Source organism: Taurulus bubalis, assembly GCF_910589615.1.
Source record: "Taurulus bubalis genome assembly, chromosome: 6".
NCBI classification, from domain to species: domain Eukaryota; kingdom Metazoa; phylum Chordata; class Actinopteri; order Perciformes; family Cottidae; genus Taurulus; species Taurulus bubalis.
Genome location: NC_136594.1, coordinates 6,386,095 through 6,401,462, shown reverse-complemented (window position 1 = coordinate 6,401,462; position 15,368 = coordinate 6,386,095). Strand labels below are relative to the sequence as shown.

Below are 15,368 nucleotides of genomic sequence, written 5' to 3'. Positions count from 1 at the left end.
ACCTTGCCCAGATCGAATCTAGAATTCCAGGTAGGGTCGTTTGACCTGATCCCATGAGTTCTATGAGCATCATTGTTGCGTTTCAAGACAGCATACCTGCGAATTGGATGAAAGAAGAAAAAAAAGTATTTAGTTTAAATGTGTCATTGACGAGTCATGATGCCCACTATGACGACACCTCAACCCTGTTCCCCTTCCTCTACGTACACTTCAGGGTTGCCACGTCCTCTTAGCACCCAGCCGCTGGTGATGGTCACCACCAGATGTCCCCACCAGGCCTTTTGAGGACAGCAGTTCTGTTTCAGGTTCAGGCCTCCAAAGCCTGCTTGGGTCCAGGGATCGATGGCGTTTTCTTTCAGGTAATATTGAATAGCGCTCTGCAGGGCTTTCTTTTGTTGCCAGTCAGACACCAGCTCGTGCAGTGGTCTCAGGGAATACTTCACAACATCAGGGTGATCCTTAAGGGTCTTCAGCCAATTTTTGTAGCCCTGGGAGTCTTCATTGATGAGAGAAAACTCACCCGACCAACCGTTGCCACCTATCACTTTTGTGTAGTGGTTGTGCAAACCGTACTGGGAGGCAGTGGAGACGCCCTGATTGCGTAGGAAATTGTTGCAAGACTTGATTTGACCTGAAGTGGAATAACCAAGGCCATGATAGAAACCCAGCCTTAAGCAGTAGTGCACCTAGAAAACAGGAGGGAAAATAAGATGTGATTCAGGGTGCAATAGGTAATTATATGAGCGGTTCACCTTTTTTATTTTTTAAGTGGATCAAGCAATCACTGCTCTTTAATAGCAACAGCCCTACCATGCCTCTTCACTGAGGTAAAAGTTTCCTAAAATCCCTCCTAAGCTATAGGACTCTTTGCTAGACATTTAGTTAGGATCTCTCTGAGAGTAATCTCAGAATGACCCCTGGTCTGGGATATAAAGGGGCTCATTAGGGAGAAAACTGGTGTTGCGTTTTTCTTTTCTTTATTAACATGTGTGTGTCATGTGTACCTGCTGTGAGGAGAGCCCATTCAGTGAGGACAAACAGACACGTGCGGCCGTGACTCGATTCAGTTGCCCCCCAAGATAAACCTGAAATGAAGTACAATGTTATTGAGACAAAAGAAAATATGATTAATCCTGTGAGCTAAGAAAATAAATACGGTGAGTGGAGCGAGTGTGTGTGTGTCTTCACCTTGCTCGTATAATGTGTTCCAAAGGACTCGATGAGCCGCCAGTATTGGGCTTTTGTGTTGCTGTTGTAGGAAGAGGGAAGACTCGCCAAAGCCTTGTAGAAGTCTCTGCTGATTTGCGGGTTGTCCGACAGACGGTAACTAAAACACAAAAAGACAGACTGTTAAATTAAACAGAATGAAAACTTAGTTGAACAACCTGAGGCAATGTCACCCTACCTGTAATGGCTGCAGGTGACTCTGTGACTGCTGAAGGTGTAGTAGTCCTCTTTAGTCCTGTCTGTAGCAAACTTATACACATGGGACCATGTTCCCACATGATCCAGGTCATGCGGGAAGTAATCCAAGCCATTCTGTAAAAAACAAGAGGCACTTGAGCTGTTTGACAATGTTACCGTAGCATTTGAAATCAATACAACTGCTACTGAATTGCAAATTACTTTATGAAATTATTATGAGCCTCATATCTTGAAGCACCAAGCGACTATAATAGGTTCAACAAACACATTGAAACGAACGCTCATAATGATGCATCTTTTCTGGTCAGTTATAATAATAATCTTGCAAAATGCATGTTTCTCTTCAACATTATCTGTGATGTGTTTCCTACCTGCCAGCCATTACTGCCCTCGTTGGAGTAGTGACTGATCAGTGAGCTGCGGACACAAGTTACAGGAAATAAATGAGAAAATCCCTCTTATTTCAAAAGGACATCAAATGCAGAGATTATTTTTCCACCTAACAGGTACACCAGAACTGTTTGCTTAACCCCTTTGCTCAACGGGGATCATCCAATCACAACACAGCAACCGTAACAAGGCTCCTACATTTCTCCACATATTGAAGCATGTGCAGGGGTCTACTGTAAGAGAGATGCATACAATATGGTTTACACATATACGTTTGGAGGATGGTGTCTTTTTTATTGCCTGGCCAAAAACAAAAGAGCAAAAATTAAATTTTTCTATTTCAAAAACAGGCTGCAAACCTGAGTATGCCCGGCTAACTATCTCACGACCTACAGCACTAAACTTGCATAATGTCCATCTTATATACAGTCAATGGTTGTTTCTGAGAACAAGACAGTGTATTTTTTTAAAGCACTTTTATACGGGTCATCAGCTAGTGAGGATGTTGACTTTTTTCCATGGGAAATGCAGCTTTGGTCTGACTTTAAGACAAATATCATGTACTTGACCGTCAAATAAATATTTATGACTTTTATAAGGTTCTCGTTTGAAAACAAGTACGTTTGAAACATTAAAAAAGGGACATATTCCCCAAAATAGATCAATGTACAATTATAGGGATTTAAATCAAATCCTTCACATTTTATTTAAATCTCCACACACACCCTCTTGTCTCTAAAAGTTGCTGATGGATGGATGTCATGATATCATTGGTTGAAATAGCATATTTTGATAAATATCTGTAGAATATTACTAGGAATGTGATTTAAAAGGGTTGGAGACATTTTTTATTTTATCTCAACATTCAATTATTTGCCAGAGACAAAAAAACATCAACCAACTTATGAAGGTAAACTTCATTAATTAGCGACAGTCGTCATTTCAGCAAGCAAAAGTAACAATGATAAGTTTTCTTCTGCATATGAGTTCAGAAAGCTTGACAGGAGTTGAGGCAGTAGGGTTCCCAAAGAGGCCAAGCTACAGGGAATGCATTGCTACGTTTAAAAATATATGCTTATGATGATGCACCACAGAATACCTGACAGAGCTGTGTTCATTGTGCTCGTGTACATTACACTGGGTGAATGCATGCCAGTCCACTACAGAGAGAGGCACCTGGAAATGAAATAGATACAAGTAATTAAAAAGTGAAAAGAGCCGGCTGCCAGTGGGACCGAGACAGTTCTAGTGCAGAAAGGTGAGAAGACAATGGTTAACATGTGTATTAGTGCAGTGGAGGTTTTTATTTATGCTTTTCTGACTTAATTACTTTCTGATGTGCGTTGCTTTGAAGTGGGTTACGGTACAGATTGCAGGAGCCATCTTTTTTCAGGTAAGTCGTCACGTCGATCACGTAGGCTGCTCGCTTCAGGGTGACCACATTGAAGCCAAACCCCACCAGGTTGTGGCCTGGTGCGAAAGGAGCTTGTTTGCACTTGTTGCTGTTCCCAATAGACGGACCCCCGTAGGAGAGAACAGGGGAGTGGTGCAGCAGCAAGAGCAGGACACTCAGGCAGAGGAGGGGTGGGGTTGAATAGGAGAGCATGGCTGGAGTCAAAGACACGCTGAAGTATGTCAGAGAGAAACAAAGAGAGAAAAGAACATCAGTGAGAGTCATTTCATCTGTCAAGTAGTTATCAGGTTACTATGAACTGCACATCCAGACTTGGTGATCCTTTCAAATTGAACTTCCATCACGAGAAAATATGAGAATCTGCTCCATCTTTGTGTCTATTATGTATTTAGTGTTCCGTTTTACGCTGATGTAGCTGTGAGATGATTATTTAGCTCTAATTATAAACCCTCTACATATTCTAAAAAGTCCTATCTGAAGTGGCCGTAACAGTCATCGATTAAGTTAAATGCAAAAATCAAACCTGTTCTTGTATATGAGGAGGTACAGCAAGGTTCAACATGTTACATGTTATTATTTAGCTGATGCTACAATAAGTGCATAAATCAACCATGTGGTTAAAAGAACAAAATTGCAAGATTAACAATAATTATACTGTATTTGAGAAGGAATACAAAAACATAAAGCTCTTGCAATTAGGCAAATAAAGTTAAGTGCATACTTATACTAATTTACATTTTGCCAACACCACCGCAATATGCAAAACACATCAAAAAGTGTAATATGATTAACAAAGCCACAATATTTTTAAGGTTTCTGAGTTGATGGCAAAACAAAACCTCAGCTGTCAATACGTCAAAAGCAATGGAGGAAAACAAATACAAAAAAGAATAAATGCCTCAAATGTTTTTTTTTGTCAACAACTTTCCCTCTAAAATGAAAAAGGAAAATGTCATTACCTCTGCAGGTCTGAGGAGATGAGGAGAACGTCTCAGGAGGTGGTGAGACGGTCAAGTGTCCAACACAGGACAGAAGTTGTGCTTATATTTACTCCTGACAATACAGATAATGAGAGTTATTATTGAACCAACAATAAAACAGGACAAACCTCATAGCTGCAAAATATATACCTTCCTACACACTTTTGGACTTGTTCTGTCAAACTTGATCAAGAACATTTTCTTTAATTACCAGGAACATTAGATGTGTATAATTGACCTCCAGTACACATTGTCCTGATCAGTAATGCATGCAAACTCTTCCTCAATGACTTTCTTGTTAATATAGTTTCCAGCATGCAATGTATGTATCAGTTATCTGTCGTCTCTGGAGCATATTCTGCCTTTCTTTTATACTTTAGTATCTATTAAAAGTTATCCAAATTACAAAATCAAATACATAAAGGTAAAGTGATGAAAATAAAAGCAAAGTGATAGTTCACCCCAAATTCTATGTAAAATAAGATTTGAAATAATTAAAGACAAAGTAGTTGCAAATACTAGAGCAGGGTTCTTTTCTAGAGAACCCTTTCCAGGATATTTCAGTGATGTAGCTGGTATGACAGATTGTGCCACACACTAATGTTCCTCTCTGTAGAAGGCTGATTTTAAGGCTAATTTATCTATTTCATGCTTAGAAATTATGACACGCTGATCATAAAAGTAATAGAATAAAACAAAAAACTCATCGCTTCCACAACATTAACAGCCTATTCCAAATATTCTCATCCATACAGTCTGTAAATTAATATGATCTCACTGTTTAATTCTGTTCTAAATAAACCACAAAAACAAGAGACTTACAAAAAGATATTTTTATTGATGCAGGAAAAACTCGGTGTAACAGGTCATCTGCACTTTGATGCTTTTAAAAGCTGCAGAGCTGATTGTTAAAACCTGGAAGTTTTAATCTGTGCCATCTGTATCTTTGCATATCCTAAGAGAGAGGAAACATGCACTTTTCAAAGTGGATTATGCCAACAAATGATTGTATCTTATTAGATATCTGCAAAAGATAACACATTTAAATCAATACCAACTCAGAATAACAGCACTTTGTCAAACTACAGGGGGCTGCAATGTATTGCATGTCAAAATATTCGAAACTTCTTATGAATCCATTTTCCAAAACAAGATCGAGGATCTGTTTCGGCACAGTAGAGAAATGGAAAAGGTTACAAGAAAACATACAGTAAATGGTCCTTTTTGAAGACGTGCACAGACAAAAACAAGCTTTTTGCAGACGCCGTTTCAAGCGTCGTGCATCGTGTGAAACTGTTTCCACGGGAGAGCAATCGCTTCAGAGTCACAGGCACTCGTGTTTTTATATAAATGGCATTGGCCAGGGTTAATAAAAGCTTGAAGTCTCACAGGAATAATCTGCGACGCTTGATGTTCAGTGTGATCAAATTATTCAAACATGTCCAATGGAACAAAAATGATGACTCAGCCCAGAAGCTTTGTTTATTGGGGGGTGTGGGTCATTAAAATGAATCAGGTCAGGTTGGATTCTGTGTGTGTGTGTGTGTGTGTGAAGATATGAGGAAAGTGTAGTGTGTGGCTTCTTCCTGTCAACCAGTACGTAGGATGATGTGGACCCCAGAGTCAGTAAAAACTGGACCGCTCATGTCTCCCACTTTGAGAGCGAAGGAGGCGTCTTCAAAAGGCTTCTGCATTTGACCTAAAACATAAACGGATATATTATGTTGAAGTAACACATCTTTTATGCACATTCAAATTCACACATGAACATGTTGTACATCATCATCTGTGACCTCTGTCCATGCATACCTGCAATTACGTACACTTACAATTGATTGCACGCAATCATTTCTTTATTAAAGTACTTAAAAAACCTTTATGTTTTATTTTCAACTGATGGCATGTAATGGCTAATTAAATGGCTATTCAATTGGAAGCATATCATTAAAAAAAGTGTAATTGAGAGTCTACATGTGACAAGGATAATGAGTTGGTCTCTAAATATTTTTTCCGCATTTGTTCATACTAAATATTTTACAGGTAACAAATATATAGTATCTTGTGTACTCAAACATTAAAGTTTGAGTATTTGTTGCTGATTACTAAATTCTCCCTAAACACACTCTTCTGTGCCTCTTCTTTATTTTATTTGAATTTTAAAAGCCGAACCAGGTACTAAAGCTGCAAATGATTGTTCTCATGCAGCAATGTTGATCCGTGTCGTCCTGCTGAATAAACTAACAAAGACAACATATTAGCGCATGCACACATTTATTTGTACCTTTGCCAAATAATCCCAGATCTCCACCACTCTTAGCTGAGCTGCAGTCGCTGTACTGAGAAGCCAGGGACTCAAACGTCTCCTCTCCAGACTTGATGGCTTCTATATACTCTGCACAGAACAAAGCAATACAGAACCACGTTAACATGTTGATCAGCCCTGAGGAACCCGCCGCCAAACCCTTTACGTACTCTGAATGAGCTCCAGGGCCTCGTCTTTAGTTCGTGTGATCGTTTCTTCTCGCCAAGAAGATGCACGACGTGACTGAGCGTGCTTCACCAGGAGGTGAGAGCAGCGTACCTGAGAGGGAAAAAACACAAACTGATAAGTGTCAAGAATCAATAAGACTTATTTTCTCAGATAAATCTCGTAGGATAGAGATGAGATAAGTAACTTCAGGTTCCCTCCTCTCAAAGTCAATGGGTTTCTTTAATATGTGTTTGGTTAGAAACCTGAAATAAGGTCACAGGTTTACACAAGTTTAATTAAGCCCTCACCCTATTTATTGTTTGAGTTGTGTTTAGAGGTTGTAGATGGGGATTATATGTTATTGTAGCCCTGATTTTTATGTTTAATTTGATACCCAACATATCTTTTCTTTGTTTTTTTTAACTTATACCCCTAATTAGGGGACCCTAGGGCTCTACAGGTTAAGAGATTTCAACATGTGTTATTTGATATTAAATACACCACATCTGAATTTAGAAAATGTAACGGGTCTTAAATAAGATGGTTGTGAACACGTGATTAAAGGAGACTAAACGGCTTCATGCCGACTGGTCGCCTTTACAACCTGGCTGTGTTTGTAGTCGCGTTCATGAGAGCGTGGCGTAATTATTTTATAGCCTAATGTTCATTGGCTTTTCACTTCTGGTGTTTTCATTTACGCTTAAAAAAAATCATGAAGTGGTGTTCAGTTGACGGAGCCGGTGTGACGCTTAACGCCGTTCCTTCAGCAAACTTTTTTGTGTGTGTGACAAACCCATGACTCTTTAATTAAGATCCTACTTCTTGGAAAGTGAGAGTGCACAGTGGTCGCATCCAAAAATCGTTGAAGGACTGATAGAAGCAGCAATGACAACATGAACGAAGGGCCCTGACGTGCAATAACTGGAAAGCAAGTACATGTTATTTTTCTTACTCGAGTTGTAAAAGTTAGGAAGTCCTAAAAACTTCTTCCATAACTGATCGGGCCAGGAGTTGTAAATGTTAAGAAGCTTTTAATCCCTCCAACCTCAGAAATTCCTTGCAAGTCAAACGCTGCTGTGCTATTGTTTTCTAAATGTGAGACACAGCACCATTACAAGAGTGGATGGTTACAATTTATAATCCTTTGTCACATCACAAAGACTAATTATCGGCTTAAAAACCACGTTGCCCTCAGGGTGGTTCTGAAGAGGTGAGTCACTTTATTAAATGATAAACTAAAAAAGTTGATGATGATATTTCTATGGATACCATTTAATATAGACGTCTCAATTAGGGATTTCTTTACCACAGCTCTACTGTATGATAATAATGTTGACTTGACAAAGGTTAATGCAACATGAAAAGAAAAAAGACTGAATGTAGCGTCATCTAGATCTAATCCAGTATTTCCCTTTGCTCAGAACATTGAAAATAAACTGCAGACTAATCCATAATGAAAATAATCATTAGTTGTAGCCCAAGTTATGGACATCTTTCACAATATTCTGACATTTTATAGAAAAATCAAATAAAGAGACCTATCAAAAAACAACAAACAGAAATTATAATGAAAATAAATGTTAGATGCACCTCGTTAGATTAACTATTATTAATAATGTCAACTACACAATCATGTAATATATTAATACATGTTGGCTAACTGACCCCTTTGCTGCATGTCCTCTTCTCCTCCTCTTCTTTCTATCTTTTGCTCTTCTATAATAAATCCAGAGAAATTAATCTTGAAGTGATTGAAATCTATAAAAACAAAAATACTGAGAACGTTAACTACAAGTAACGTCATTATTTTATCTGATTTTATTCATGTACAAATAAGATAAGCTTGTGTTCATGTTTATTTAAATGTGCCTGCTGGCAGTAGTATACAAATGAATATATACTTGTGAGGATATATGTACTGTATGCGCATATGTATCATATATGTGTATTTACATGTATGTGTAGATTATCATATAACTAGGAGTTTGAATATGTGTATGAGCAGATCAGTATGTATGTATTATTCATAATCAGAAATTCAATCAATTGAAGCAGTGATAAGTATCCTTATCATGAGCCCACCTTAATCATTTTCTACAATAATGATATGTATGGTGTACTAATAACACTGTCATATAATTATGAGTGCATTCAACACATCCATAGGTTTCTTAAGCGCCAAATAAACGTTAGGAACAGCACGCCATGCAGCGGCTTTCCCGATGTTCTCCGCATCGCAGACACTGTACAGACATGTACCACTCGCAAAAAAGCGCAAGGCTATGCATACAGTATGTGAGACGGTCGATGCTATGGTGATTTATCCAAACTTGCTTCTTGGTACCGAAAAGCCTGATCTACGTCATCTTATCCTGAAAATTATCGAGCTAACTCGGTAAACCAGGTACGAGGAATAGGGCCCTGATCAGTTGGATTACTTTTTTTTGTTATGATCACGGGAGCGGTTATTCGTACAGTTTTATAACATAAAATGTGATCAACAGGGTGGAGACAAACTTCCTCATCGATGTAATGTAACGTAACAAGCTGTCAGCAGTAAAACAGGCCTCAACTATTATTAATAATAATAATAATAATAATAATAATAATAATAATAATAATAATAATGTTTAATGAAGCGTTTGCTGTTTTCTAATAGCAGGTTGAATAACCTGGTTGTGCAACCTCATCATCCTCAACCATTATAAAACACAATAGATTTGAACTGAAAGATAAATTGTGTTTATATTTAGATTGAGTTACCATTGCCATAGTAAAATCTCCCTGGTCACCCGTACACTCAGTTAAACACCGAAATGGCCAAAATCCCTATTATTGGGACTCAATATGGTTCTGAGTATCATCCTGTAACTTATCATAATATTCAACATCATGGTAAATTATATCTTGGCATGTGAGGAGGATACAATGTCAAATATGATGGAAAAGCACACACCAATAAAATACATGAAAATTCAATGTCAAGAAAGATATTTGATATGTAGGCTTTCTGGACAACACATCTACAAATGATTTAGTTCTTTAATAATGATTTATTTAATTCCAGAATAATATATCTTTAAATAAACAAAATGCAGCCGTTTATCACACAAACGGGACTGAAACCACAGTTTGCAACCAGCAGGTTGTTGTAGCGCTTCGTCTCTCGTCTCAGAGGGCTGCTATAAATTCTACAAACAGTTGTCACTGTTTTGTTCAAATACAATAATCCCAAACTGTACATGTAACTTTTTTTGGCAGGAAGCCCAAAACGTCATAAGGCCTCGTCCACCCATCACTAACTTCTATTGTCACTAAAGGAGTACAGTCTTGTTTTAATGCTATTTTGTAACGTGCTCCATAATAACATTTTATTGTTATCACAATAATAAATACATCTAAAATATGACATAATAACCTTCTCTGGCTCTCCACGGCCATCTCCCATCGGACGTTCCCACTGGCTGGCGTTGGTGATGTGGTTGAAGTAGTATACTTTGCCTGCAGGGAAAACAGTAAGAGTCAACAAAGATGCATTAAAATAATGTTTTTTTTCTTCTTTTCTACAAATGAAGGCAACAGAGGAAGATGAAGACAGAACATTAAATGGTGCTCAATATAACGTTGCCTCCACAAGGCTCTCAACATGGCAACCTTGTGAAAACCACATATCTTTAAAAAAAAAAAGTTTACTTTTTATTCGCTCAGAAAAAAAGCTTTCAGCTTTGTGATGATGCATTTACCAGCTGATTTAAGAGGGTTTTTAAATTAGCTTTTTTAGCTGAAGAAGTAGTAAGAATAAAGTAACTCTTCATCTGTCAGTTTATCACAAACATTATAAATCAACTCATCTGGAGATACATGGTTTTCACTGGACAGGAACGGGATAAGAAATTGTTTGCGGAAATGTAACTGAAGCTGTTACAAATCAAATGAACATGGCTTAAACATCTGCAGCAGTAAAATGAAACATACACATTAATGCAGCAGTAATACCAATTAATACAAAAACATCATAAATTAAAACACTGACAGGGACCATTTTACTTCTCAATACTTTTCATACATAATGTACATTTTACATTTAAGATACACCCTTATTGATCACCAGCAGGATAATGTGGTTGTTGCAGCAGAACATAAATAAATACAGATAGGTAGTACAAGAAAGAAAGAAATAGGAGGTACATTAAATAAGAAATTGACAGTAGTGTGATTAATGTGTGCATTAATTACTGTAATGGTCACTGCAACATATTAGCAAAATGTAATATGGTACATTATGATACATTATGTGATAGGAGACATTATATAAAGTGTAGCAGTGTAGTAAAAGAGGCAGTATAGTATGACATAGTAGACCTAAATAGTGTTTACATAAATATGTAAAAACCTGCTGAGGCTCGTGCAGCGGAGGTGAGACGCTGGAGCCGAATGACGTCATGCAGGGCCCTGCAGTCGCCAGGTTGAATGAATCAGCTCTGGCGCAAACATGAAGCAACACACCAAACGCCACGTTTTTGCAAAACACACCTGCAAGACCGAGTTGCTCATCACTTGTTTCAGCAGATCCCCATTAAAGTAAAAGTCTCGTCCGCCTCGTTTTAGCACTAAAACACGATGCTTGGTCTGCTAGCCCGGAAGCTAAATTCATAACGGTGCATATTGGCATTTAGCTTAGCTAGCTAGCATATTTAGCTTCCCGAGCCCTCCGTTTTATTACCTGAACTGCGGCTCATTCTTTTCTCCCATCCAGCAGGTAACTTCTCCTCGTCTGCCATTTTTTTTCTTCTGCAGCAGCGTTTACAAAAACAAATTTCAATGAAGCTACCGTGTGTGACAGGTTGGGCTGCAGCTAGGCAAAGTGCGACAGTTAGCAACGTGTTTACGGCACGAGTTGTTTTCAGAATGAGGTCCGCCTCTTTACTGTCCTGTCATAGGCTAACGTGAGCTGTCAATCATCACTGTGCCCATTTGATTGGCCGAGAGACTTATACACAAACAAATCAGCTTTACGGACGGAGAACAGTCCACACAAAACCATCGAAAGGCAATATTTGTTATTTTTCTGTGAATTTTCAGGTAAGGGTGTCACATTTAACACACCATAATTGTAGATGTAAACAATGATCCACATATTCAAGACAGAATGTTGGTTTTCTTGTGTGCTTTGTAACATATTGGTCCATACAATATACAACGATAGCGTGTAGTGAGCTCTAGCTAGCTGGTGTTAGCTAACACCAGACAAAATAACCTGACTGATTTGACAGTTTAGTTTCTGTTTCTCTCATGTGGCACGTTGTGGAAATGAACCACAAAGGCTGTAGCGTCTAACTAGCTAAATGTATGAGCATTATTGTCCCAAGTTATATTATGGAGAGTTGTTTTAGACTCAACACTCACACATGTCATGCTAACCGACTGTCTACATTTCCTTCCACTGACAGAAACTGAAAATGATCGAGGTGGTTTGCAACGATCGCCTGGGCAAGAAAGTCCGGGTCAAGTGCAAGTATCCTTCCCTGAAACTCTGGAGTTAATCCTGTATAATTCTACCACATGTTTATTACACGAGCCCACGTACAGCTCACGTGGAGTTAGCTTGACTTAATTACAGATCATCTCTATGCCTCCCTCCAACAATGCTCACAATATAGTATTATAAGGAATACAGTAAAAACGAGACTCTAAAGACATCAAATAATGCAGAAGTTAAATAATATGGACAAAATATATTGTATATGAAATAATATATATGTGTGGTAGACAGGTGTGCATTAAATGCAAAGTGAATTAATTGCAAATTAAACAGGAATCGAATGTGAATGCGCAATGAGAGATACGTTATTTCGATAGGTAGTCCTTAACGTAAAGCCTAAAGAAATGCAGGTCACTGTAAGGCTACATGTAACTTATTTTCTTTGGAGGTTAATCTGCAAAATCGTATACATTATGACATTTTTATACAGTGTCATACCAATTAATCCTGAGTGCAGACTTTATTCATGTTGACTTTAAAAAAAACAAGAGCACTCTGTAATTCAAGACAACTTCCTCCAAGATCAATGAAAATATCCTTCAACTGCTTTTGAAGAACCAAGTAAGACTAAATGACATCTAGTTAAGCCACGTTTTAGTTGTGACCCTGAATTTTTTTCGGTGCCATCACGTTGCTACTTCCTTAACCGACATGTTTCAGCTCTGAGGACACTATTGGAGATCTGAAGAAGCTCATTGCTGCTCAGACAGGAACACGTTTTGACAAGATTGTACTAAAGAAATGGTAAGTTACTTGTCTGGAATACTGATCATAACAAGTGGGCGTCTTCTATTTGCGGATAATTGTTCCTCCTCTGTTTCCACAGGTATACCATATTCAAGGACCACGTGTCCCTGGGTGACTGTATCCTTGAAACAATCTTTGCAGCTGCTCACTCACTGCCTTCAGCTTGGCACTGATATTCTGTCACCGGGTTTTATATTTTCACAAAGGCCAACTAACTTTTTCAAACTTTAAAAATAAGCATGGGATACTGTTAGGTACCAGCTGTCTGTAATTTAATTATGGGTGCTGGGTGGATGGTTGCTCTTCATACTCGATGTAGTTGTGCACCAATATAGAAATTGTGGACCAATAATAACATTTATTGTCTGTCTGTAATGGCCAATACGATAACCAACAACTTTACTCTCGCCACTTTCAAAAGAGGACTCTAAATCTGTCTGTGAAATAGCATTACTTACTGTAAGAAAAAGCCTCCGTACTATTAATAGTAATTATTGGCTGAAATTACACTTTTGGACCGATAACGTTCTAATTTACCAGCAGATAACAAACCAGCCAACAATAACCCTGACCCACAATACATGATGCTTCCTTCACTAAATCCTAACAATTTGAGAAAGATCTATTTCCTGCTTTTTATCAATAAGCTGAAATATTGTTTACTTTTCTTGTATTGGGGGTGGAGTTCAAAGGTCTACGGTATCGTGAAAAAATTAATTCAAAAATGATTTGCACAAGTAGATACCATCTTCATAATATAGTTGGAAGTTGCATGATTTTAATTACTTTTTGAGATCTTTGTAACTTTGATAAAATATGTATTGGCAGACACATTCTCAGTCTATATAGTGATTTGATATCAGCAGTGATAATGTATTTCTAAATTATCTAAAAAACAGAGCATTTGATCATATTAACTGAAGCAAACTTTTACAAAGCAGAACTATTTCATCCTGATCTGTTGTACTTAACCACAACCTCTGCAGATGAAATCCATGATGGGATGAACTTGGAGCTTTACTACCAGTAGACCAGAGGAGGACCACAGGCCGATGCCACACAGACGACCCCCTTCATTAGGGCACATACACACACCCACACAAATACACCCACACACACACATACACCCACACACACAGAAATTGTACCGGTCGCAGGAAACCATCATGATCATCAAAGAGAGCAGGAGCAGTATCGAGAGCAGTATCTACATAGACATTACATTGGTCTCAGTTTTAGCGTCAGATTTTTGCCCACAAATTGTGTGAAAGAAATGTTGTTGTGCAGTTTGTTTTGATATTTTGGAATTAAAGCGGATATTTACCTACTTACAAGGCTGAATGCTGGTTATTGTTGTCATATAATCTTAACTGTAATAGTTTGAACTGTCCTAACACATTGTTTACGCCTATTGAGCAGAAGTATCAATATATGATTGTGTACTTTTGGTCTCACTGGCATAAAGTAAGTTTATTTACTTAACCACTGTACTAAAATACTAACTGGTATGTATGTTACTCAACAATCACAATTATTTGCTACTTTTTAAACTTTTACTGCACTATATTTCAAAGATGGAAATATTGTACTTTCTACTATATTAAAGGTTAACAATCTAATCGATTTATAAAACGCAATACAAGCTCCTCTTGACCAACTACAACACTGAAATCAAAACAATGTAGAAAACTATAGATATATATCTATATAGATATATATCTGTCCAATACTGACCAATAGCTGGATCAGGTATCTGATATCATTGTTATAACAAATAATAATTCAGTACATTTATATTTATTTGTTACATTTTGTTCCACAAAGTTAGGAAAGGAATGTGTATGTCAAGCCTGATGTCTAACACACAAAATAACACCAGTCACTTACACACAGTGAGGCCTACAGCTTCATAATTAAACACCAGTATCAAGTTGGTACTCTGTATCAGCCGATAACCAAAGCCCAGGTATCAGCATCGGGAATAAAACAAGTTGGATCGGTGCAGCCGTAATAATATATACAACTATTTAAGACCGTTAAAGGTTCCTTATTTCTATTTAATGCGGAAGCTCTATTTGTAATGGAGGGTTTTTACACTGTGCTATTGATACTTTATATTTTTGACTATTTGGTCTGTTTTTTTTTCATGGTTTGGGCCGGACCTCTTTATTCCAGTTAAGGTCAAATTTAAATGCTACGTCACATTATGATATTTTAGTGCGCTGCCAATTTTGTGTCCATAGTTTGGAAAACACCCTTTCAACATCACGGTGCCCCAGCCCGCAGCCAGGTTCCAAGATGTTTTGGAAACCCGTCCCACAAGAGTGGAGGTTGATATAGCACATCAATCCCAAGTTAGTTGTACAAGAATGAACCAGACATTCATCAGATCAGCGGGAC

General features: G+C 37.8%; 2 protein-coding genes across 2 annotated transcripts; one reads left to right on the top strand and one right to left on the bottom strand.

Annotated features, from left to right (window-relative positions):
• Positions 1-5,054: 5,054 nt before the first annotated feature.
• On the bottom strand, positions 5,055-11,533 carry pin1 (peptidylprolyl cis/trans isomerase, NIMA-interacting 1). The gene is made up of 5 exons (XM_079220214.1): positions 11,403-11,533; positions 10,098-10,180; positions 6,682-6,790; positions 6,491-6,601; positions 5,055-5,908 (listed from the first exon to the last, which is right to left on the bottom strand). Exons 1-5 carry the CDS (start codon positions 11,458-11,460, stop codon positions 5,799-5,801), a joined length of 471 nt encoding a protein of 156 aa, XP_079076340.1. The 5' UTR covers positions 11,461-11,533; the 3' UTR covers positions 5,055-5,798.
• A 156-nt stretch (positions 11,534-11,689) lies between these two features.
• ubl5 (ubiquitin like 5) lies at positions 11,690-14,296 on the top strand. Its single transcript, XM_079219075.1, has 5 exons — positions 11,690-11,761; positions 12,130-12,194; positions 12,882-12,965; positions 13,048-13,085; positions 13,955-14,296. Exons 2-5 carry the CDS (start codon positions 12,139-12,141, stop codon positions 13,996-13,998), a joined length of 222 nt encoding a protein of 73 aa, XP_079075201.1. The 5' UTR covers positions 11,690-11,761; positions 12,130-12,138; the 3' UTR covers positions 13,999-14,296.
• The last annotated feature ends 1,072 nt before the right edge of the window (positions 14,297-15,368 follow it).